A 25051-nucleotide genomic window follows, 5' to 3' on the forward strand; every position below is an offset into this window, starting at 1 on the left:
GATTAAATTTTTTTCGGAATTTTAAAATTCATTCCAATTCCAAAAAGCCCGGAAATTTTGGGATTTTGAATTTTTTTCAGAAATCACATAAATTTAAAACTTCAAAGCATAATGGAAATTTCCATAATTTCTCAAAAATAAGAACATCAAGGTCGATGAAAGTAAAACTAATAACTGCTAAATTTTAGTTAAAAATAAATAAATAAAAATAAACCAAATATCCAATAAAACTTCTAACAACAATTTAATATGTCAAAATCCTAAAACAAAACTTAAATCAAATTAATGTTTCGGAAAAAAATAAAAAAAATAAAAACTTAAAATAAGTATTTAGAATATATATATTATTTATAGGCAGGCTGTATTTTTTGGGAAAAAATCGAAGTTTTTTATAATTTTTATTTGATGGATACTTTTTATTTTTCAGATCAAAAGACATAGAGGTTTTAGCATCCGACACTCCTGTGTAATGTCTAATGGCTAAAAAAAACCATGTGTTAAAACAATTAGGACATACCTCATGTGTTACAAAAGGCCACTACGAGCTGATCGTGTGATACACTCGCCAAATATGCGACTGGGGCTTGACCTTTTGATGTGAAAAGACCCAAATACCCTTTACATTATAAATTTCAAAAATAATCCCCAAATAAAATTTCATTTTTTTTTTCAATTCAATCCCTTGAAGTTTCAAAAAACATCTTCTCCAAAGTCAGAGACTGAATTGCTATAAAAAAAAAATCCCAAAAACACCTCCGCCGCTTCTCACCACCACCAAGCAGTGGCTCAACCATTCTACACCACCCCACCGCCACCACATCTTTCAGATCTGCCTCCCACAACAGCAAGCTAGTTAAAAAAAATGTTTTTAAAATGAATAATCTAATTTATTTACCAGCTTGGTTTTATGGGTGACAATGACCCACATGCCACATCCACTTGATTCAGATAAACAATGTTGGGTTTGAGAACCGCCGTTCGAACTCACTTGACCTTCATACCCTTCCGCCGCTCTCCTCCACAAACCACCGTTGATCCCCCATATCTGTTTTCCTCTCCGGTCCTCCTCATCCATCAGAATATCGTCTTCCGATTCCAATTCAAATCCCAACCAAATATTCCTACACATCGTGATTTTTCACTTCCAGCCCGATGTCGATCTCTCTGCCGTCAACGCCATGATCAGCAACCTCAATGGCCTCATCTCCCTCGAGCCAGTTCTCCACATCTCCGCTGGTCCGGTTATTGTTTCTTACCGATTAGTTATTTGCAGTTGGATGGTTGGGTGATTTGCCGAATCCATGAAAGGGTAAGAAAGGCGAAGAAGGCTAAATTGGACGACGACGACAACAACAACAACAACAACAACAATTTGCTGATTGCTGCTTTGCAACCACAACAAATGGATGATCAGCTTCAACAACAACAAGACGCCATTCAAGAAGTTGGTGGAAATAACTATTTTCCCGTCGAGGAATTTGCTCAAACTTTGCTGCAACAACAACAGATGGATTATCAACAACAAGAACAACGACAACAACAATATAATCCTTTTCAACTAGTAGACGATTTTTTCCTGCAAGACGACCTATCCTACGGCCAGTATTATTTGCAACCACCACAACTATGGTATCAACGACAACAAGAAGAAGTTTTTCTGCCACAACCACAACAACAACAATATAATGATCGGCCATGGGGGGCGCCGGGCGGGGTTGCTACCTGCATGCTTTTAGCAAGCGGCGACAAGCGTGGAGCGGAGGCGAGCGAATATCTAACGGACTTATTACAAAATTTTATCTAGATAAGATATTTTTGTATAACTCTCTTAGAAAGTATTTTTTGTAAAACTATCTTTTCCTTATTTCTCGAATGAGTTATTTTGTCGGGTGACCACCCGCTTTCATTGCCATTGTTCGCCGTTAATAGAATCAAGAAGGGGTTCAAAGAATTAAAGGATATTTTAGTTATATTAGTGTTATTAATATGAAATTATTAAGTCAAGAGAATTTTAGGTGAGGAAAAATTTTAGGTATTGAAAATTTTCCTCATTGAATTAAATGAGCAATTTTAGTTTTATTGCAATTAGGTACTTGATTAACAAAAATAAAAAAAATAAAAAAATAAAAAAAGGATAACCATACCAAACTAATATTGACAAAAAAACACCTTAATTCAAGAACAACAAAGAGCATGATAATAAGGTTTTTACATTATCAGAATGATCGGTCACCAAAAAGCAAGCACCACTTGATTAATTAAATTTATATATATATATGGATCAATTGCGGCAGATGCGGGCGGTTGGCATGGTGACGCAAATCGGCGCATACTTCTTCTTAGCTTCGGCACTGCCCCGCTTGGGTTCGTCGGCCATCGCAATTTTAGCGACGGAGGACGCGGCGGCGGCCGCCACCGCGAACATCATGCCCCTCCTAGTGTTGCTGCTGCTCTCTTCCTTGGCGGCGGCGGCGGTGGCTCCTACCTCTTCCGAGACGTCCTTTGAGGCGGCCCTCACCACCATCGCTCCACGGCGGGAGGTGGTGGGGAGATGCCTGGTGGCGGCGGCGGCGGAGGCGGCGGAGCCACACAAGAATGAGGCGGTCATGGTCATGGAAGCCATTGTTAGATTTCTTGTTGTTTTTGGTGGGTATGATTTTTTGGGCGGTGTTGAGCGGAGTGAGAGGCGGTGTTTGGTTAAGTTAAAAAGGATGGTGTTGGAATGGATGGTGTTCATACATATGTGATCTATTTTCTTATCCCAAAAATTGAGATGTTATCCAATGGCGTGGTGCCACGTGTTGGGGTTCTATCTCTGCAACATAATTTGTAGCTCTAAAATCTTACTAATTTTTGAAGATTTTTTCTTTCTTTGATTTCTATGGTGATCGTATGTTGCAAATTTGCAATTTGACCCTTTTTTTTTGTTTTTTTTTCCTTTTTATAATCGGTAAATTGCATTTTTCTACCCTCAAAATTAATATATAATTATTATTAGATCCTATCTTATTTAGGAAATTTAACAATTGATTAAAATTACAAATTCAACCTAATTTTTTAAGGGTAAATTCTACTTTCCCCCTTTACTTTGGTTCGATAGCACTTTACCCCCTTCTATTTTCGATTGCATCGATTTGCCCCTTGTACTTGAAAAATTGTCTCGATGTGGCTCTCGCCCTTAGTTTTCAGACCTTTGATCTTAACACCGTTTGATTTAAGTTTGAAAATTACAAAAATGCCACCCCTCCCAGTTTAAATAATTATTAAAAAAATTAAATTAATAAAAAATAAATTGTGGTTAGTGTCGTGGACTATGTTTTCTCGTTGTCTTGATTTTTATTATTATTATTATTATTATTATTATTATTATTATTATTATTATTATTATTATTATTATTATTATTTTTTTAATAATTATTTGAACTGTGAGAAGTAGCGTTTTTGTAATTTTAGAGCTTAGATCAAACAATGTTAAGGTCAAACGTTTGACAACTATCAACGAGAGCCACATTGAGACAATTTTTCAAGTACATGGGGGCAAATCGATGCAATTGAGAGTAGAAGGGGTAAAGTGATACCGAACCAAAGTACAAGGGGAAGTGGAATTTACCCTAAGTTTAATCAACCCAACCCTTATTTTTTTCGATGTGAATAAAAATAATACCAACCGGACCGGCTATAGAACCGGCGATCATTTGGGTCATGGTTTTATAGGGTCGAATCGGTTCAATCGGGTTTTTGATTTTTTTTAATATGTCATTATTTTATTAATATTAATATTTTAAAAGTATTATTTTCCTTATAATTTTTAATATTCCACCTATTATTTTCACATTTATATATCTCACCCCACTTTTTACTATATATCTTTTGTTTCTGCCCTATATTTTTCCATTCTTTATTCTTCAAATGCGACAATTGACACCGCTATTCGATCACCCATGACCATATTCGGCAATCATTCGACCACTCATGACTAGATCCGGCCACCTGTCTCTAAGCCTGTGCAGGTTCGCTCAAATCTAACCACACATAACCAACTCAGTAATGGTTTGAGACGTTTTGGCCAAAAATCGAATTCCTTGACTAACTCGCCGGTTCTTCGGTTTTACCCGGTCGAATTGGATTTTGCTCATTTGACCCCCGATTTTTAATTTTTCCAATTTTAGAGGTCAGACCATACCGCTTCGAGACCGGGTCAAGGTCGAACTGGCCCGACCTGCCATTTTGGTCCGGTTCGAACAACATTTAAAAATACTACTCGATGAGTTTAAGTTGGATGTAATTGTACAAGAAAGTTTATGTAATTTGTTTCACACATGGAGAGGTCTACATGTAATTCTAACTAATTTATGAGAAGACAATGTTTTCAAACATCTATATTAGAAAATCTTAAGAGTGCTAAGAAAATTCATATTCTACCTTCTACTATGACTATGAGTGCACAAATCCAGCAAAAAAAAAATCAAGAAAATATAATGGTAAATTACGAATACCTCTGAGATAAGAATAAATAACTTACAAACCATTGAGGTAATGGTATTTACAAATTCCTCCTAAAACTAAGAATCCATTATAAGCTCTAACGCAATGAATGAAATGTCTCAATTACTCTTTTATCAAAGAAACAAATTATGGGTAAATTACAAGTACCCTGAGGTAAAACAAAATATTACATTTAGCCCCCTGAAAACATTTATTCCCTGGGGTTAGATTTAGAAATTCATAACGAATATTTCTTGGAATCTTCAAGATTCAATTACTCATAACTCTACAAGGCAGTAAGACCGTAACAATAAGACGCAGAAATAGCTCAAGCAGTATTTTGTAATTACCAATACTACGTGAGTTTATAAATTATTTAGTGTTACCTCAAGGATGCCCGAAATTTACCCAAAATATAATCATGTGCAAAATAGTTTTATATCTCCAAGAGGTTGTAGTTGGAAGATTAGCAGTTGTTACCCATTAATCCATTATGCACCCAATTAGTTGATTTACAAACCACCATCGGGGCGAGGGATCTCGCCTTTTGGTACAAGTTCATTTACAAACCAAAACTGCAAATTCCAAGGCACCACAAAGATTTATCATTCCATACAGTGATAAATTTATTATTTCAGACAGTCATAAAAAGGATTGTTTAGAGGGGTTTTATGTTGCACAAAGTGAACAATATAGGGGATGCTTAACAAGCGGTAATAACGAACATAGAATAATATTAATAATAATAATAGCCTTTAACAGAAGACGTAGAAGTTTAAATAGCCGACTTGGGTTTGAATAAGTTCTTCTCTTTCAAGCTTTCAACAGTTTCCTTGATTCCTTCTTTAAGTGTAGTGAATTCGACGCCTAGAGATTTTGCCTTTTCTTTCGAGACCTGATACTTTGGCACAAATGGCTTGTCATCGGCACACCTGTATATATATAAGCAGCAAAATCACTAATAAGTAATAACACATTATGCAGATCAATCGGAGTTTCACATAAAAATAAAAAATCGAGACTGGATCACAATAAGAACTAGATAGAAATTAATCGGAGCTCAAATATGAAATGTGAAAATTAGAAGTTAATTCAAAGTTAGGAGACTTTACTTTTCAGGAAGTTGATAAGTAGGGTACAGTTCACGCAGTACGTTCACAATTTCCGAGTAGTGTGCAACACTCTCTACCAAACAATATCTTCCACTGGCAGAAGTATTCTCAAATGCCAGAATATGTGCGTTTGCAACATCTTTGACGTTTATCCATCCAAATGTAGAATTTGGATATGTCTCTGCATCTGTTAGTACAAAATTTAAAGTTACTAGAAAAAAGATCGTTACTAGGAAAATTATAAAGTAGAACATCTTAATTTGATCCATTCATAAATTTATACATTTTCCCGAAAAGAGAGCGAATATGGGTTTATAGGGACTGAAAACTGAGTAATTGACGAAAGGAACATACCGTTTATCAAGCCCAAAATTGCAGCGGAACTTGTGTTAAGTGTTGGCTGAAGCAACGGACCAATCACCATTGCTGGGTTTATGGTGACCATGTCAATGCCTTTCTCTTTCACAAACTTCCACGCTGCTTCTTCGGCCAATGTTTTTGAAAGCACATACCATTGCTGGTAGATACAATGTGACAAGAAAAATTAAAATGAAAGAGAATTATGTGAGTTAGAGGGTGATAAAAAAAGAAAATAACCAATTCTCAAGAACCATATTTTATATATTCTAGAGAGAGATTTAAATTATTTACTTAGCTCGAAAGGGAAGGGGTTACACTTTTATAGATTCAGAAACAACTCTGCCCCAGATAATGTTTAGTGGTCGAGAAAATATGTAACTACGAGAGAAGATAATCGTCACTGGCTTCAAAGTTTTATTTCGGCTTGATACATTTAGATGTAATGAAAAGTACAAGGGCAATATCAAAATCTAGAGACGAGATGAAGTTTGACTTTAGAAATGCTATTAAAATTATAAACTAATAAAAACAACTAAATATCTTATTTGTAATGGCAATGGACCCTTGTTATTAACATGACCAACATTTCTCGTATCTATAGAAGAGAAATAGAACGTTAACCTGCATTTCTCTGCAAATCTCAGGGTCCGACCACCAAGTCTCGTCAACAACCACTTCAGGTGTTCGAGGTTTACTATTGTATGCAACTGCAGCTACAGAAGATGTTAAGACAACCCGTTTGATAGATGGTGTTTTCGCACATGAACCAAGAACATTCAGAGTCCCCTTTAGTGCAGGATCGATCAACTCTGTCTGAGGAAAGTGAAAAAACACAACTCAGCAACAGATTCTTGCTAAACATTGTAAAGTTAGCTGGATCAAACCAAGAATTGAACGGAAATCTGACTATGAACAATTCCAAATATAATACTTATTCACATGATTAATAAATGAATCCTATATATAAGTAGCACTAATAACTGTGTCACGCTACAAAGTAGTAGGTAAAAGTTGATGGCTTTCAGATCTACACATAGTAGCGGTGGAAAAGTTTAAAGGCAAGTGGTTATCGAAGTCTTTGAAACACCAAATTCATAACTTTGTAAACTATGAAAAAGATGCACATGCTCTTTATTTCTTGGCTTTCATTAGCTTCGAATTACTGTCGAAACTAGCATATCAAAAGCATGACAGATTTGCCCTTAGTAGGGATTTGCTGTAGTATCCTTTTGTTGTTCAACTAACAAAATTTTCAAAGACCGTCACAAAAATCAAGTTTATCATTGTTTTTCTTATTCATATAATTTGCCATGCTTCGGAATTTAACAATTCCGAAACATTGGGTTAAAATAGTAAATCAACAAAAAAGCTTTTACAACGTTTTCTGAATAGATAAGTACTGGCAATTAAGTATACACCACCGCAGCTAATTTCATTTTCACGCTATTAAATGTACTATTTTGATCCATCTGCAGTATCGGAAAAATCTTATAAATGAAAAAAAAAATAGAAAGGGGCAAGAACCTGTGGATCTGTGACTCCATGGTAAAAAGGAGATGCAGTATGAAAAACACCGTCACAGCCATCAACTACCGAATCAAAGGACCCCTCTTCAAGTAGATTTGCTTTTATCAACTGAAGTCTCTCCTTGGCTCCATCGAGCGCAAGTAAGTGCTGCGTCTTCTTCGGATCATCTGCACATTATTCCATATCTTCAATAAAAAGTAAATTTCAGGAGCGAAAAACGAACAAATACAACCAACCACTTTATCACCTTTAATATTTTACCAGTTGGATATAGTAATTTCTTTTACAGCTATACATTCATTCCCAGGACTATCCTGTAAATTAAATCTCCTAGCAAAAAATGATAATGAAAATCACATTGATTTAGGCCTTATTTGGTTGGCAAGATAAGATTAAATAATCTAATGAAAACTCAATTATTTTATCGGACTCCGGGACGTCCAACAAAAAATCTCCCTAAAAGAAAAGATTAGCAAGATAATCCGTGATAACATAATATTTGCTGGTCGATCCGACAAGTTATTCGGGATACCAAACATCAAACGAAGTCCTATTTTTTAGTTAATAGTGGCTAATCTTCCCAACCAAACGAGGCCCTAGTCGATCAAAATTATCAAAAATTCAACAACCAGGTTGCAGTTAGTGACCCATTTGAAGGTGATAGAACAATAAACGCCATGGGAGATGCCCAATTAGATTTAATTAAAAAAAAAAACACACACACACACAAATATTTTCCATAGTTGCATGGGCGATGTTGAACACCATTTCAATTCAACTAATTAAGCAGATTTTTACATAATTGAATCCGAAATCACCAAATGAAACAACACAGTGAACAAATCAATCAAACACGAAAATGGATAGAAAAAAAGGAATCAAATCGACGCATCTCTCGTCTCGATCGAAGGGCATATAAAACATCAAACAATGAAGAGAAAAATTGAGAGGTGTGAGAGAAAAAGGGGTTACTGACGGGGATCACGAACAGATGCTTTGACGGCGTAGCCTCTCTGGAGAAGGAATTTGACCAGCCAAGATGCTATGTATCCCGACGCTCCAGTTACGCAAACAGTCTTCATTGCAACAGATGATTCTGTATCTTTTTCCTCTGTATCTTTGTTGCTGCGTGTAGTGTGTGCTCCCCTTGGTGTGTGAGGTTTTATATATAAATATATATTATAACTTGTTTTTCTTCGTTGTAATCTTTATGGGGTGTAGCATAGAAATAAACCTATAAATTGAAAGTCTTTTCCACGTTTATAAAAGTGGTTGCTTCACCTAAACAAAATAATAAATAAATATATGTGGGGTTTAATTTATTTATGTCACACCGTGTCCACACATGTTGTCATAGTTTCGACACATCTCAATTTATTTTGATTTGATAAATCATAACTTTCAAATTCTTTATTCACACCACGTATACACATTTTATTTAGTTGTTGTAATGTAAGAACACAGTATAATAGTTTGTAAATTATATAAAAAAAAATGTCAATTGCACTAGGTTAATCATATGCAACAAGATCGACATAATGACTGTTGTCAAAGAAATTCAAATTTTGGTCAATTGACACAAATTCACTTGTTCCAACGGCTAAATCGTCTCGTGCGGTACAATATATATGCACCTTACTTGTACGAGCTTATGAAATCTATTATATAATTAGCCCATTTCATAAATATGTGATTGGGCCAGTGGGCTAAAAAAAGAATTCGGTAGAAAAATTAATTGCATTAAACATGAATAAACGATATATGTATTATACATTTAACTATTATAGTGAACAGTTGAACATGAAATTAATATTTGATCATATAGTTAAATAATCATAAAATATAAATAAATAAATAAGTGTTGAGAAGGAACAGCAGTGAATCAACTCTAAAAACTCGTCCGTGACTACGAATGCATGAATAAGACGGTGTTTGGCTAAACTTATAAAATGTTAAAATGAGTTTATAAGAAATTTTAGAGGTTATAAGCTCTTTTAAATTGATTGGTAATTTTTTTTTTAAATATTTTTTTTTAAATAAGCTGTTGAAGAGCAAATAAGATTTTTTTAAAAAGTATCCCTACCTTAATTTTTTATTTAAGATCTTATAATAACAAAAAATAGGAAATAAACTTATTGTCTAAACATTCTAAATATTAATTCTAAAAATAATATATAACAACTTATCAATCGTAAGAGTTTATCATCTGTTTAAAATAAGCTTAGCCAAACACGTCCTTTAAGTATGACACGAATTTCATTAATCGTCTAAACATGAAATGAAATTTCATGGGAAAAAAATGCATTGCCATGAGGTGTTAGGTATGAGAGACACAAACTATATTAAGTTAATTATGTGTGACAAGCTCTACCTAACGATCGTTGACAATGGAATTCGAACTTGGGTAACTGAAACAAGTTCATTTACTCTAACCGTTAGGTCATCTCTTGCGGGACTAATCGTCGTCTCATTTTCCGATTTACCTGACCATAAATATGGTACCAATACTTACTAAACACATTAATTAGTGTAATATAAATAGAAACAATATTATATTTGACCTATAATTCATTTTAATTCTAAAAATTTACCTTCAATGACCCATGGAGCTTCTACGACATCTCTTTTATATAACGACGTAAGAATTTTACTGGATAAATTAAATCTCAAGATAAATTCAGAATCAATGAAAGCAATTGTTGATACTATATAGAGTGACATGTTTTCTTCATAAATAAATCATAACGCAATAAAATTGTGTGTGAAAAAAAATCAAATTTTACAATTATTAATGCATGGACCATATAACGTGGGAGATTGTACAATGTACAAAATGGTATATAGCAGGGACCATATATGTAACGAGGTTGATATGCACTAAACATGTAATGTCATAATCCATCTCTCTTTAAAGAAAACAACTATTTATTGAATCCAACTTATTAAGGACCTGATATATATATATATATATATATATATATATATATATATATATATATATATATATATATATATATATATATATATATATATATATATATATATATATATATATGTAATGTTTGGATATTTTTATATAATATATATATATATGTACTCTTCGCATCTCCACAAATTTTTATAATTTCTTTAGGGGATTCAATTAAATTTTTTGATGTGTTATATGTGTTGTTTTACTAAAATACCCCCGGCGAATTGCCCCTAACTGAGGGAAAAATTCCCATATATATTGTTTGTTCACCGTTTTTGTGCGCCGTTTTAGCTAACAGTTTTCGTTCACAATTTGTGAGTTTCATGGTCTAAGAACAGTTATTTTGATTTGAAAACTTAGAGGGTGTTTGGCTAAGCTTATAAGATGTTAAAAAGAGCTTATAAGATGTTTTAGAGCTTATAAGCTCTTCCAAAGTGTTTGGTAATTTTTTTAAAAAAGATCTTAATTTTTTTTAAATAAGTTGTTGGAGACCAAATAAGATCTTTTTAAATAAGTACATATACCCCACATTTTTATTTAAGATCTTATAATGAGTAAAAATAGAAAATAACCACGACTCATAATTAATACATGTTACCATGCGAGCATACACATAGATAGCAAATTAGATGTAATAAATTAATTATATCATACGAAAGGTTTATATGATATATGCTATGCCTTGTAATATACACAGGGTAGATCATTTTTATCAGAATACTAGTTCTATTCTAAATCACCAAGACAAAAAAAAATAATAATAATAATAAAATAAAATAAAAAGACCTCTTGATTCTATTCCTAAAAAAATAAAAATCTATATAAATCGAATTTTAATCCAATTTTTTTTTCAAATAATCAAAAGAATAATAAGTTTGAAATTTTTAAACACAAAATTAAATAATAATTTATTTTATTTAGCAAGAATACTAGGTGAAGACAAGAGGATTTGTTTAAGCGTAATGTATAGAGTTATATTAACTAAAGAAATTAAATAAAATCGACTCACAAACACACACATTGGTGCGTGTAAATCAATGGTAAAAAAATTACCCGATGATCTAACCTTCATCGGGTTATTTTTATGTACACCCGATGAAGACTACACCGAGTGATTTTTTACCGTTGATCTATATACACACCAATATGGATGTGTGTGTTTGTATGTATATGAATGATATAGATCTACCCAGTGTATTTCACCCGATGTATCATAGAATAGATCTGACCCCTTCACCGAATGTATCATATAGAAATAACCTCATATATGATATCATATGAGATTTTTGTTAGGTGAGTCTGTAAACTTAATATTGATTTTTTGTAGATTTATTTATTTATTTTTTGCATAAGATTTTTTTGTAGATTTACCATCAATCATATAAATATTGCTTCTATTTTAATTTTCCTTTCATCATGACTAAATGTACATAGTGCATGACGTCATCCATGCGTCATGTGAGGCAGTCACTCACTCATGAGTCAAGAGTGATCAACAAACGGCAAACACAATAATATTAATTAATTGCCAACAAAAAAAAAATATTAATTAATTGAAATAGAGTAATTTTCATCATATATCACTCATTATAAAAACCAAGGGAACCTAATCTCCAATAGTACTACTATGGCTTCTTTACACTCATATTCTTTCAACATTCCCACACACAAAAACTTCCGACCATCAATATGGAACAACAAAAGAACCATATCAAATCTCTTCTTTTCAAACAAATCAAACCAAACCATATTAATTGCAATGAAATCTTCAACTACTAGTACTACTCTTCCAATTTTATCTCAAGAAAAAATCGAAGAAAAAATCGAAGAAATTGCCGATAACAATCAAGAATCCCCCGAAGAAAACCCGAAACAACTCGATGAAATATGGATGGAAATCCAGGGATGCAATAACTGGGAAAATCTGCTCGAGCCAATGAACCCACTCCTCCGCCAAGAAATCATTCGCTACGGGGAAATGGCACAAGCGTGCTACGACTCCTTCGATTTCGACCCGAATTCAAAATACTGCGGCACGTGCAAGTACGAGGGGGCCAATTTCTTCGAGAGGGTCGGGTTATCGGGTCGGGGTTACACCCTGACCCGATACCTGTACGCGACCTCCAACATCAACTTGCCAAACTTCTTCCAGAAGTCGAAGATAAGCAGCGTCTGGAGCCAGCACGCCAACTGGATGGGCTACGTGGCGGTAGCCACCGACGAGGCGGAGATCCGCCGCCTCGGCCGCCGCGACATCACCGTGGCGTGGCGGGGCACGGTCACGTACCTGGAGTGGATCCACGACCTCAAGGACATACTCCACCCGGCCCACTTCCGGGCCGACCCGTCGATCAAAATCGAATCCGGGTTCTTCGATCTGTACACGTCGAAAGAGTCCAGCTGCGAGTACTGCTCGTTCTCCGCCAGGGAGCAGGTTCTGGCGGAGGTCCGGCGGCTTATCCACCGCTATCGAGGCGAGAAGCTGAGCATCACCATCACAGGGCACAGCCTCGGCGCTGCGCTGGCGTTGCTCAGCGCGTACGATATGGCCGAGATGAAACTGAACCTCACCGGAGACCATGGAGACGACGCCGTTTCGAAGATCCCCCTGACGGTTTTCTCATTCGCCGGGCCGCGCGTGGGGAACTTGAAGTTCAAGGAGCGGTGCGATTATCTAGGGATTAAGGTTCTGAGAATAGTCAACGCACACGACAAAGTCCCGAAGATGCCGGGGATCATCACCAACGAGAAGTTCCCGCACCAGAGGTACATCGAGGACAAGCTCTCCTTCCCGTGGAGCTACGCGCACGTGGGGGTGGAGCTGGCGCTTGACCACACGCGCTCGCCGTTCCTGAAGAAGACCGGCGATCTGCGAGACGCGCACAATCTGGAGGCGCACCTCCACCTGCTGGACGGGTACCACGGCAAGGACGGCGAGTTCCGGTCGGCCGGCGGCAGAGATATCGCGCTTGTGAACAAGAGCTGCGGGTTCTTGAAGAGTGAGTGTGAGGTGCCGCCGAACTGGTGGCAGGACGAGCATAAAGGGATGGTGAGGACCGGCGACGGGCGGTGGGTTCTGCCGGAGAGGCCCAGAGTGGAGTCGCACCCGCCGGACACCGCCCACCACTTTGCGCAAGTGATCAAATATGCTAGGGCTAAATTGGAATTGTTTTAGGTTTTCATATATATGCATGTCGATTATTATTAATCTATAATTACTAGTTCTTACGTGCATCTGTTAATTGATTTGTTTTTGCTTTTAATTGTACTTATCAAACGTACGTCTAGCTCCTAAAAAAGGTTTATTTGTTTATTATTAGGTTTAATTTACAGACTTAATTGAGTTTATTCCCTTACATGCATGCATACCATAAATAGGAACTCCCTTTAATTAGCAAGTAGTTAAGCTTTAAATTAAAGATGGAGATTATTTTATTTATTACTATAAATTAAGTGGAGCATTTGGCTCTTTAATTAATCACGTTTCTAATTTTATTATTATTATCACCGGTCGCTATTAACCAGTGATTTTATTTATTAATTAGCTAGGTGATTATATTCTAATTTTATGAGGTTATGTTTTTAGGTTCTCATGTACACTGATGTGATGAAATTAGATGCTATACCGGATGACTGTTAACCGTAAATCTACACATGATAATCACACGCTTTATATTTTGAAGATTGATTCCAAAGAAAATGGAGATTTTGAGTATCAAATTTCACAGGATCGGAGTATAGATTAGTGTTTTTATTTTGTACTGATTATAAACTCTTACGACTAGTTATGTAAATAAGATATATTTGAAACATTGGTCAAATTACGGCCACCGCTTGATTTATGGTCAAATTACAAAAAAACCCCTCTTGTTTAGGTAATTACAGCCATCCCCCTCCTTTTAAATATTTTTACGTAAAATTTATGTAATTCGGTTATTTACCGAACCAAATCGTATATTTTGTTCGGTAAACGGTATGAAATGTTGGCGTACCGAAATTTTGGTCCGGTTTTACCGAATTAACAACCCTAAATTTACCTCTGGAGGGGTCTTTTCGTAAGATAAATGCATAGTTGAGGGGGTGGCTGTCATTACCCAAACAGGAGGGAGATTTTCGTAATTTGACCATAGCTCAGGGGATGGCCGTAATTTGCCCTTGAAACATTTATATCGTGTTTCTTTATAAAATCTTGAACAAATTCTGATCTTTACCACGCACACATAAATATGAGTTTATATATGTAATTATGTGTAGATCTATAATTATCAGTCATCTGATATAAATAACATGATGTAGCATCTAATTTTCCGACACGTAAACACATTTTTTTCCTTATCATCTATTTTTATTTTCCAAATTAATTTTAATTATTATCTTCTTCAAAGGAAGGAATCTGAGATTTGAAGTTCTTAAATCGTGAAATATATATAGTTGTCAATCTCTCTCAAAATCGTGGTCCACATTTTGATGAGCTAGGTTATGTGTCTAATGCGCAACAGAGAATTGGACCATGTTACGTTATACTACATTGATGATAAATTGTCCATATTATATTTGTTTTTTATTCACCATGATAATGAAACTCGTATATATGTTATTACTTTCTACTTTAGTACATCTGTTTGAAATATAGTAATTCACAAAATTATATTTCTTTTTTTCTTCTTGCTAATTAATAATATAATTAAATCACCTTTTTCAAGATTCGGAAGACCACTTTATTATATCTAGTAGAATATTTTTTAAATATATATATATGTATATATAACAAAATATATCACATTCCCCTCATTTCCACAATTTAAAAAAAAAAAAAAAAATTCCTCCTAACTTTACTTTTCAGCCAGTCACCCGCATTGATTTTTTCTTTTTGAAATTTATTTTTTTCCAGCCGGTCGCCGGTTCCCCCCCAAAATTTGTGGTGACGGAATTTTTGTCTCCAACCTCTTACTATTTTTCTATTTTTTCCACATTTCTATTTTTTCTATCAAATATAGAGGTGGAAATATGATTTAATTTCCTTTCGAATATTAAACTTTATAAGTATTTTCTAGTGCAATTAGTTTGTTGATTAATCTCTTCAAGGTGAACCTAATTCCGAAGAAAAAAATTGGCAAAAATTGCTCCAACTAAAGACTTCTGTGAGATCGACCACCAAATTGTTCTAAAGAGCTTACGCATATAATATACGAGTAAGTAATCAAACTATTTTATTTAATTATGAATAAATTATTTGATATTACTTGAAATTTGCATGCAATTGTGTTCGACTTAAATTAAACACATGATTATGCATGCTGCTTAATTATGCTTACAGATGAATTTACGTTCATAGAAATCACATGATAGAATTTTTTTAAATTCGGCTGCATTATGCATGGTTAATTACCATCCATGACCATGACATGAAATTAACAATAATTCGAATTAAATAAATCAATTTCTGGTACAAGGTTTGAAAAAGAAATAAAAAAATCAATTTTGTCAAGATTGAATTTAAAAAGAATATTGCTTTGACGTAAGAAAATTGACAATAATTCGAATTAAATAATGGACACAATTTCATTTCAAAGTTGATGTCGAAATATTGTAAAGCTATAGTCAATTTAATGATGCCCTGTCAAAATTTGTCTTTGTTAAATAAGTAGAGTATGGGAATTGGTTTCTACAGTGGAAGATAGAATTGGTTGAAGAATAGTGTTTATAAACACGTGCGAATTGTGTTGTAAATTGTAATGTTTTGCCCTTGTCATTGATTAGATTTCTATTTTAATGAATTATTTAGTCCTTGTATTTTAAAAACAATTTATTTATATTAGGACTCTTTTGATTCTTCACTAGTATTTGAAAATTGAAATAATAAAATATTTAAACAAATGACAGTAACAATTCTAATAAGAAATATATTACACTACACTAATAAAATATATTAGTGATATTTAAATTATAGTAACAACATCACTATTCATAGAAATTTGATATTATACAAAAAAACAATGTTACTTTTATAATAGTGGGAGAAAAAAATAATAATTAGAAAAATAATAATTATAAGGATCGCGTTAGGCTTGATTAGTGTACGTCGGAAATAAAGAAAACGAAGCCGTTCTCTTGAGGTAACTAAGAAAATGGAATTTTAGTAGGAAAAAAATAAGAACAAAAAAGATAATTATAAAAATATTACTGTTTATTTCTTTTATATATAAAGATGTTAGATTATAAAATGATATTTCATTATCTAATTATAAATTAATATCATGAATGATTCATGTTTTCTTACGATTGATGTTTTCATTTTATTTAGCTTATTTAGATAATTTTATTTTACAATAGTTTTCAATTGCCTCCCATTTAATATTAGCGTTGACTGTTGGGTTATTTGATTTATTATATACTTAATATGTAGTCAATTAAAATTGTTCATTCAAATATTTTCATCAAATTTAAATTATTTAAATAAAATATATAATATTATTTTATTCCAACATAAAATTAATAATAATTAATTAGAATTTCTCCAAATCCAACATTAGTATATCTGGACTTCAAAACGGTCCAACTTGTAGAGTGAGCCGACTAAACAAGGCCCAAATAAACTTTTGATCTAGAAAATGCAAGGCTCGGATATTCTTGAATCTCAACTCATGCCCATTTTGTGAAAGGAAAAGTAACGGGAAAATTATAGTTTTCATCCTTTAAGTTTGCACCAAATTCACGTTTAGTTCAAAAAACTTGTTCATCTTTTTTATATAGATCAGCCAAATGGAGATGGTACGAAGAAAAAAGAAAAGAAAAGAAAAGAGAGACATATATAGAGAAAAAAAGCATGTCTCCTTGCCTCGGAATTTTTAATGTTGGCCCCAGAGTCACACTAGCAACAATGGTCAGTGTAGTCCCGCAAGAGATAATCTAGCGATTGGAGCAAGTAAGTTTGTGTTAAGTTGTTAACTGATCCAAATTGAATCTACTTGTCAACAGTCGTTAGGTCGAGCTTGTCACATATGGTTAGTGCAGTTTACATCTCTGGTATGGTTTGCAAACTATTATAAAAAAGCTTAGATTTACCTAATGCACTTATATGATTGGTTGCGAGTTTTTTTATTAAAAAATAATGGTCAATTTATAAATCGCTCAAGTGTCTTTCAAATTAATTAATATTTCATGGTTAAGTATGAATATCGAACACGTTTGAAACAAATATATAACAAGATTAAATATCAATCTTGTGGATTTTTTTGATCGTTTTACTCATTTTTTTTTTGGTTTGTAAAGATTAGGATGTTGGCGTAGAACCTAATATTTCATGTCATCAAATTAAAATTAGGAAGAATTACAATTTTCATCCTTTAAATTTTCACAAATTTCACATTTGGTCCCCATGTTCACAAAAAAACACATTGGTCCCAATACTTTCACATTTTTTGTCATTATCCATCAATTTTATAGTTAGTTCATCAGTTAAGGCAGTCTTAGACACACGCTTGATTCTGTTTTTTTTTTTTTTTTTTTGAGTAACACGCTTGATTCTGTTAGTACTAATGAGAATGACTAAAAATGTTGAATAATTAAAACATGAGAGACCAGATATGTTTTTTGTGAACATGAAAGACCAAATACGAAATTAGTGCAAAATTAAGGAACAAAAACTGTATTTTTTCCAATTCATTTATTTAGAATTTTGGGGGAAGAAAACATTAACATTAATGCATCTGGACATCTTCGGGCTTCGCCTTTTTTGCGTTTCCTACACCAAAGTTCTTGTATTGTATGTGTCATATAACTCACATGTGCTTCAATTTTGCAACTATTTGTGGGGAATACTTGTACTCATTTTTGCAAGATGAGCTGTCTTGGGAAGTCATTTTCCTTATCAAATTTAATCTTTTCTCAATTTTACTAGTAACAATTTATAACATGAAATTCTAGTTTTATGCCATTTTTTTTGTAATTATATAGACGATAAGAGAAACAACTTTAAAGATTACCAGTTTTATCCCCTTGTCAACGATCGTTAGATGAAGTTTGTCACACATGGTTAGCTTAATATAGCTTACGTCTCTCGTATGGTTTGTAAACTATTATACGAGATTGTAAATTTACCTATTGCATCTATATTGTTGGCTGCGAATTCTTTTATTAGAAAAAAAAAAGTAAACATCTATTTGTAAAGAAATTTCACTAGTGATAATAAATAGTAAAATTTAAAGAGATTTCTTATTTTCAATTAAGAAATCATTCTCATATTATAAATCATGTAAGATGTGGACTAAATTAATAAAGTCTAAGTTGACTTTCCAATGATGTTTGAGGTTTAGCTGCACCTGGCCGCATACTATAACTACCCATCCCTAATTCAACCAACCCAAATGCCGTCAGTTAATTGACGGAATATTAAACTACAAAATGAGTCCGCCGCGCCACCCCCAACAAAGATAGAGAAACACTTCTACACTCTCTCACTAAAAACTCTAGAGAGAGAGAGAGAGGGAGGGGTTTTGCGCCACCACAAGCGCTTCCGCAATGCCAATCTCCACCACCCTCACTGTGAACCCATCGCCACCGCGCGCTCTCTCTATCCACCACCACCACCACGGTCACCACCCGAACGCCTTTCTGTTACCGCCGTCTCTCTCCCACACCCCCAATAAAACCACCCTTTCGTCACTCTCCTTAACTCACAACCCTCACCGCCCCTTATTCATCGCCTTCTCCATCAATGCTGCTTCCACTAACAGCGAAATTGACACCAAATTGTCCGGCGACGGCGGAGACGGAGTTGGCGGCGGCAAAATCGGCGGCAGTGGTGGCGGAGGTGGAGGCGGTGACGGCGGAAATGAGGGGAACGACGATAAGAACAAGAGGAGGAACAAAGAAGAAGCTTTGATAGCATTGGCGGAGGCCGGGAGGAGTCTGGAGAGTCTGCCGAACGATATGAAAGCTGCCATTGTAGACGGCAGAATACCTGGATCGATTGTTTCGAGATATTTCGAGCTCGAAAAATCGGGTTTTATTTCATGGCTTATGAAGTTCGGAGGGTTTAAGGAGAGGTTGTTGGCTGATGATCTTTTCTTGGCTAAACTTGCCATGGAATGCGGCGTTGGAATTTTCACTAAGGTAATTTTCATTTCTTCTGCTAACAATGTTTTTGTTTTCACCTGAAGTAATAACTAGATGTTTTTATGTTTAGAATTTAGAGTTGAAAAAATCTCCGATGTTCATCATGCTGCATTCCCAGAATTGAATCTTGTGACAATTAATTATGAGAATTGGAGAGATTATGGTTTAAATGTCGTATCTTTGATATTCAGCCGTCGCTAATTTACATTTTGCTCCGTTCAGTGTTCGCCAAACGCCTCTAATATTCCGTTTTTTGAACTGCGCACTTTCTCTAATTTGGTTGATAGATAGTTGGCGTGCCATCGTTTTCACATCCCGATTCTAACAGACTCGTAATTTTTTTTCCTGCATTTTTATATTTTTAACTCACGATCTACTCGAACCTCTCGATGAATTTGTTGGCGAGAGACCTGGATAAGGGAACACAAGCCGTTCATTTTCTAATTTTATGCTGTTCTGTATCTTTCGACTTTTTATTTTTGGAGTTTTATTTGGTTTCTTTACCAGACTGCTGCAGAATACGAGCGTCGAAGGGAGAACTTTTTCAATGAGCTGGAAATTGTTTTTGCTGATGTGGTACGCTAGCTTGTTTTAACTAATTTCATCTACTTTTTGACCTTTGGTAAGTATAACATAACCCGTCGAATCAGACGTTTAATCTTATCCTTAAATGTTCGGTTTTGTCATGTGCGATCAGGTGATGGCAGTAATAGCAGATTTTATGCTCGTCTACCTTCCGGCGCCTACAGTTTCTCTCCGGGCCCCACTTGGGCTCGACGCTGGACGTTTTGCCAAGTTCTTTTACAATTGTCCAGATAACGCATTTCAGGTGAGATATATCACATATATCATAAATGTATTTTCTTAATTTATTATGACCATACAATATGAACTGAGTGGCGAAATCTCGATTTGATTCTCGTATGCAGGTTGCTTTGTCCGGAACCTCGTTTTCGATGTTGCAGAGGATAGGTGCAATAGTGGTAAGCAAATCTATCTTAATTTTTTCCTTGACAAAAAAAAAAAAAATTGAAAGTGTGAGCTTGACTTTACATCTAATATGACAACGACTTTGTGTCGCAGCGTAATGGAGCGAAGTTGTTTGCTGTCGGCACCACTTCATCACTGGTAATTTTTCATTAGGGTTTTGTTCAATTACTTACATGGTTGCCGATTCTGTGAACTCTATTACTTACGACTCGTTGATGTTTAGGTTGGTACTTTAGTAACCAATGCGGTGATAAATGCTCGTAAAGCTGTTGACATTTCTGCTTCGGGTGAGGTTGAGAATGTACCCGTACTATCAACTAGTGTTGCCTATGGTGTCTACATGGCAATATCCAGCAACCTTCGGTATGTAAATTGTTTATATATATATATATATATATATATATATATATATATACACACACACACACGCACTCTTTTCTGGCCTTTTTTAATTCTTTTGGCTGACATATTTTCTGAATTTTGCAACAGATATCAGGTGTTGGCTGGTGTAATCGAACAACGGATATTAGAGCCTATGCTACACGAGCACAAGTTATTTTTGAGTGCTATATGCTTTGCAGTGAGAACAGGCAACACGTATTTGGGTTCATTATTGTGAGTTTTCTTACATTTCCAGTATTTATTTCTTTGTCCTCACAGTATAACGTTTTGACCCTCGTTCTTTGAATTGATCTGTAGGTGGGTCGATTATGCTCGTTTTATCGGAATCCAAAAGGGTCAAGATGTAGAATAAATAATACGTATTCAATCATCGCTCGTAAGTGAATACGAGCAAATCATTAGCTGACATGTCGCGAGAGTAGTTTACTGGAGATTGTATGCAAGGGATTAGGTTTCCTGGATTATTTATAAGTGTATAATTGACATTTTTGGGATTGGTAATGTACAAACCATTATACATTCATCAATATGTTTAAATCTTATTTAGTGGGGTGGATTTTTATTTTTTCAGATCAAAAACTCGAATACATAAATAAATTATTCAAAAAGAAAAAAAAACCCGAGACTATATCACGAGATTTTGAGGAAGAGGAATAGGGTCAATCACTATCGAGAGTATACGTTTCTTCGATTCAATGTTCCCCGTTCCATGCCCATCTCCATGCTGATACATGCACAGTGAAGCTCTAGCGTAATTGATTGAAGTAGTTATAAAATCTCTCGAGTATTCGTTATTTATTAATACGTCCTTGTTTATTTTCTTCCATGTTGACCCGATAAGATTCTTGATGTAGCTTCTAGAATCTTCCTCAGAGCAGCCTGTGTCGAGCATGTAGCATTGAACTGATTTCGGACTATCACCTCTCTTCAACTCATCCTGAAATATAAGAGAAATTAATTAGCTCAGTTTTCATTTCCGAAAAATTGTATGAAAATTAAAAAGGTAAGTGCTTTAATTAATTACTGTGGTAGTTGCCAAGTCATCTGCAAGTCGAAAAACGATCGATGCCCATTTGAGAATTTCAGGGTTCGTCTGTAATTCTTGGAGAGGTTCATCTTTCAATGGACTCGTCATGCAAAAATAAGCATGGACTATAAAAAAAGGACCGGCGCTCGTAACCCAACCGTTGCTTAGGGACTCGTTCAGGCTTGGTTTGTAGCCACTGTAGTACCACTGTGCTTCCACCATGTACTTCTTACATAGTTCTGCCACCTGCATATATCAAGGTATGAAATATATATTCGTTCCATTTAAGTTATTTTATTTTTATTTTCTTCGTTTGATCCATATGTTTGTACCCTGTTTGTAGAGTGTGGAATAATATTGAATCCTTGTTCCCTAAGCACGTCGTAAGCCGTTTCGTTAACCGTGTTGAAGAGAGCAAGAAAGCATATTTTCATGTACTCTGGAAGTTGCTCCAAAGAATTAATGTCCCACCTAAAATAAAAATAAAACATACAAGAGTTTTAGTAATTCTCATCGTTTAATTGTTTACATTAAGAATTGTTGGTCACAAATTACCTCTCGACGACATCTGTGAACAGTTTCAGTTCATCGAGAGAGCCATATATATCGTAAACATCATCGACAAACGTTAGCAGTACTGCAAACTTTGTACACATAATTCTGCAATATCGAAAACGAGGCTCGAATGTGAATGCCACCGTCCACAAGAAGCACTCCACCAAACGGTCCCTACCGAAGCTCAACTTTTCCGCAAGATCCGTTTTAGTATACCACCTGCACTAGTTATAATAACATAATCAGAAATAATGATAATTTTTATTAAAGTAAACTCGATATATATATATATATATATATATATATATATATATATATATATATATATATATATATATATATATATTGGAGATATTAATATTAAATGATATATTTCACATGGTATCAGAGCCAGGCCAAAATGAAAGGTCAACATGAAATATATATATATATATATATATGTATATATATATATATATATATATATATATATATATTTGTACCTCGACAGATCTTTGAGTTCGTCTTGGTACATAGCTTGAACTATATTGAAATCCAGTTTAGCAAGCTCAAGCATCAGAAGAGGGTTCATTTCCGATTCTCGTTTTTCGTACGCATCGATAAACCATCTCGTTTCTAGTCTCTGCATTCTCCAGTGAAACGGAAGTTCCAAAGCGTGGTCTATTTCATCAGCAATATTTTCGTCTATTTCTCGATCATTGAGCTTCTGTTTGAGACGATGCTCGGAAAAAATCCGGGCTGCGTCCATAATAATACTCTCCTCTTCCGTTGATAGATACGAAGCCTCGTATAAACTTAGTAATCCCTTTACATCGTCGCAAAGGCTTGCCTTGATCATCCATGAAATATCTGAAAACCTCTGCATGCAGAAAAATCGAAGACAAAGTTCTGCTAAAAAATTCGCTCATCGCAAAATTATATTATCGCAACCAAATTACTGATATATATATACACACACATACACACACGCATATATAGTACCGGCAGAAATGTGGTAACCATGCTGCCTGAGGAGCCGAAATCTCAATGCAGTAGCATACAAGTTGTCCGTAATATTCCAATCGCGGCCGTCAACCAAAATGTGTATATTATTCAAAATTGTGTCCACATAATGCGTAAAGTGATAAGATATTCCGAGCCTCTGCAATAAATCGACGAGCTGAATCTGATCGAACGGATCGTTTGTTTTCTCGAGTAAGTCCCTTGTTTCATCTTTAAGTTCTTCAGCTCGTTGCAAGAACCTCGTTTCCTGCAATATATATATCAGAAGATCCATTTAATTTTCATCGTAAAAATTAAAGCATGCATGCGTTTAAATTTGAGTTGTGATTGTATTGTGATCTTACCCCATATATAGTGCTGTTTAGTGATTGAATATAATCATGATTCCAAATGCTAGGCTTGTAATTTGCTGATCTCCTTGTAGTACTCTCACTCATCTTTTCTGGAGAGAGAGAGAGAGAGAGAGAGAGAGAGAGAGAGAGAGAGAGAGAGAGAGAGGTACAAACAATATAATTGTGTATGAGAGTCATGCAAACATTGAGCAGTTTATATAGAAGGAAGAAATAAATTTCACTAAATTGATCATGGCATACAACTAGCTGTGATTTATTATTATTTTTTTCTGATATATTATTCTTTTATAAATGCCACGTTCAGATATAATCATATATAAAACGTATAATCAGATATAATAACTCGGTTGACTGATACAATGGCCGGGTACATACACCGAACTCAGGTTGATGCTGGTGTTATTTATTAATTAGCACATAAGTACTCCCCTATTTTAATTTCATATTTTTTTAGTAATGTTATTTAATTATCACATAAGTACTCCCCTATTTTGTCCAACAAGGATGACCTAGCGGGTTGGAGTAGACGAGCCTCTGTCAATTGACCCATGTTCGAATCCCCTTGCCGACTTATACGCAGGGCAGACATACAGGGTTTTGCGGTACGCCCCTGATTATAAATGTAGATTTACTCGGTGCACCTATATGGTTGGCTATTCAAATACCTTCATTACCGAAAAACAAGAAAGTACTCCCCTGCTTTTATAATTTATTTAATAAATGTTATTTTATTATCGCATAAGTACTCCCCTCTGTTTTGTAGTTATTAGTTATGTCCCACATCTATAATATGCGTTGACCAACTAAAAACTAACACACGCATACCTAGCGTGGATGATTTGAGCAATTAACAAAAGCATATTAGTTTTTGCAATTTACACGAAGAAATAATAATAAATTATTAAAGTTTTTAACTTCCTAAGGGTTTTAATAAAATATATTTAAGGTGTATGTTTAAGAAAAGATCATATATTTTTTGATCTTTTAAATTAAGCTTGTGTTATAAAAAAAACATGCATTAAAATCCTATATACAGTAGTAGAACTTCGATAAATTAATAATCTTGTTTAAATACTAACTTTTCTCGTTTCAGATTATGTGAAAAGATATTAAATCATTAGTTCAATAGATTAATATTTCACTACTAAAT

The 25051-nt window shown here is 34.5% G+C and overlaps 4 protein-coding genes and 1 pseudogene across 5 annotated transcripts; 2 read left to right on the top strand and 3 right to left on the bottom strand.

Annotated features, from left to right (window-relative positions):
- Positions 1-2154: 2154 nt before the first annotated feature.
- LOC105964705 (uncharacterized) lies at positions 2155-2734 on the bottom strand. Its single transcript, XM_012989209.2, has one exon. It carries the CDS (start codon positions 2621-2623, stop codon positions 2282-2284), a length of 342 nt encoding a protein of 113 aa, XP_012844663.2. The 5' UTR covers positions 2624-2734; the 3' UTR covers positions 2155-2281.
- A 2352-nt stretch (positions 2735-5086) lies between these two features.
- Positions 5087-8662, bottom strand: LOC105964707 (phenylacetaldehyde reductase). Its single transcript, XM_012989211.2, has 6 exons — positions 8461-8662; positions 7482-7651; positions 6579-6770; positions 5952-6114; positions 5598-5784; positions 5087-5417 (listed from the first exon to the last, which is right to left on the bottom strand). Exons 1-6 carry the CDS (start codon positions 8564-8566, stop codon positions 5261-5263), a joined length of 975 nt encoding a protein of 324 aa, XP_012844665.1. The 5' UTR covers positions 8567-8662; the 3' UTR covers positions 5087-5260.
- Positions 8663-11990: 3328 nt separating this feature from the next.
- LOC105964706 (phospholipase A1-Igamma3, chloroplastic) lies at positions 11991-13683 on the top strand. The gene has a single exon (XM_012989210.2). It carries the CDS (start codon positions 12083-12085, stop codon positions 13628-13630), a length of 1548 nt encoding a protein of 515 aa, XP_012844664.2. The 5' UTR covers positions 11991-12082; the 3' UTR covers positions 13631-13683.
- A 5154-nt stretch (positions 13684-18837) lies between these two features.
- Positions 18838-21510, top strand: LOC105964709 (protein RETICULATA-RELATED 4, chloroplastic). The gene is made up of 8 exons (XM_012989212.2): positions 18838-19569; positions 20080-20148; positions 20270-20401; positions 20502-20555; positions 20656-20700; positions 20786-20925; positions 21052-21177; positions 21262-21510. The coding sequence occupies exons 1-8, from the start codon at positions 18976-18978 to the stop codon at positions 21314-21316; spliced, it is 1215 nt and encodes a 404-aa protein (XP_012844666.2). The 5' UTR covers positions 18838-18975; the 3' UTR covers positions 21317-21510.
- Positions 21511-21585: 75 nt separating this feature from the next.
- LOC105964687 ((+)-epi-alpha-bisabolol synthase-like) lies at positions 21586-24053 on the bottom strand (annotated as a pseudogene). The gene is made up of 7 exons (XR_016029598.1): positions 23893-24053; positions 23528-23795; positions 23029-23405; positions 22547-22765; positions 22324-22462; positions 21989-22237; positions 21586-21901 (listed from the first exon to the last, which is right to left on the bottom strand). The product of XR_016029598.1 is annotated as a (+)-epi-alpha-bisabolol synthase-like (transcript).
- Between the last annotated feature and the right edge of the window lie 998 nt (positions 24054-25051).

The sequence above is a fragment of the Erythranthe guttata genome, chromosome 14 (assembly GCF_056151865.1).
Source record: "Erythranthe guttata isolate IM_541 chromosome 14, IM_541, whole genome shotgun sequence".
Lineage (NCBI taxonomy): Eukaryota > Viridiplantae > Streptophyta > Magnoliopsida > Lamiales > Phrymaceae > Erythranthe > Erythranthe guttata.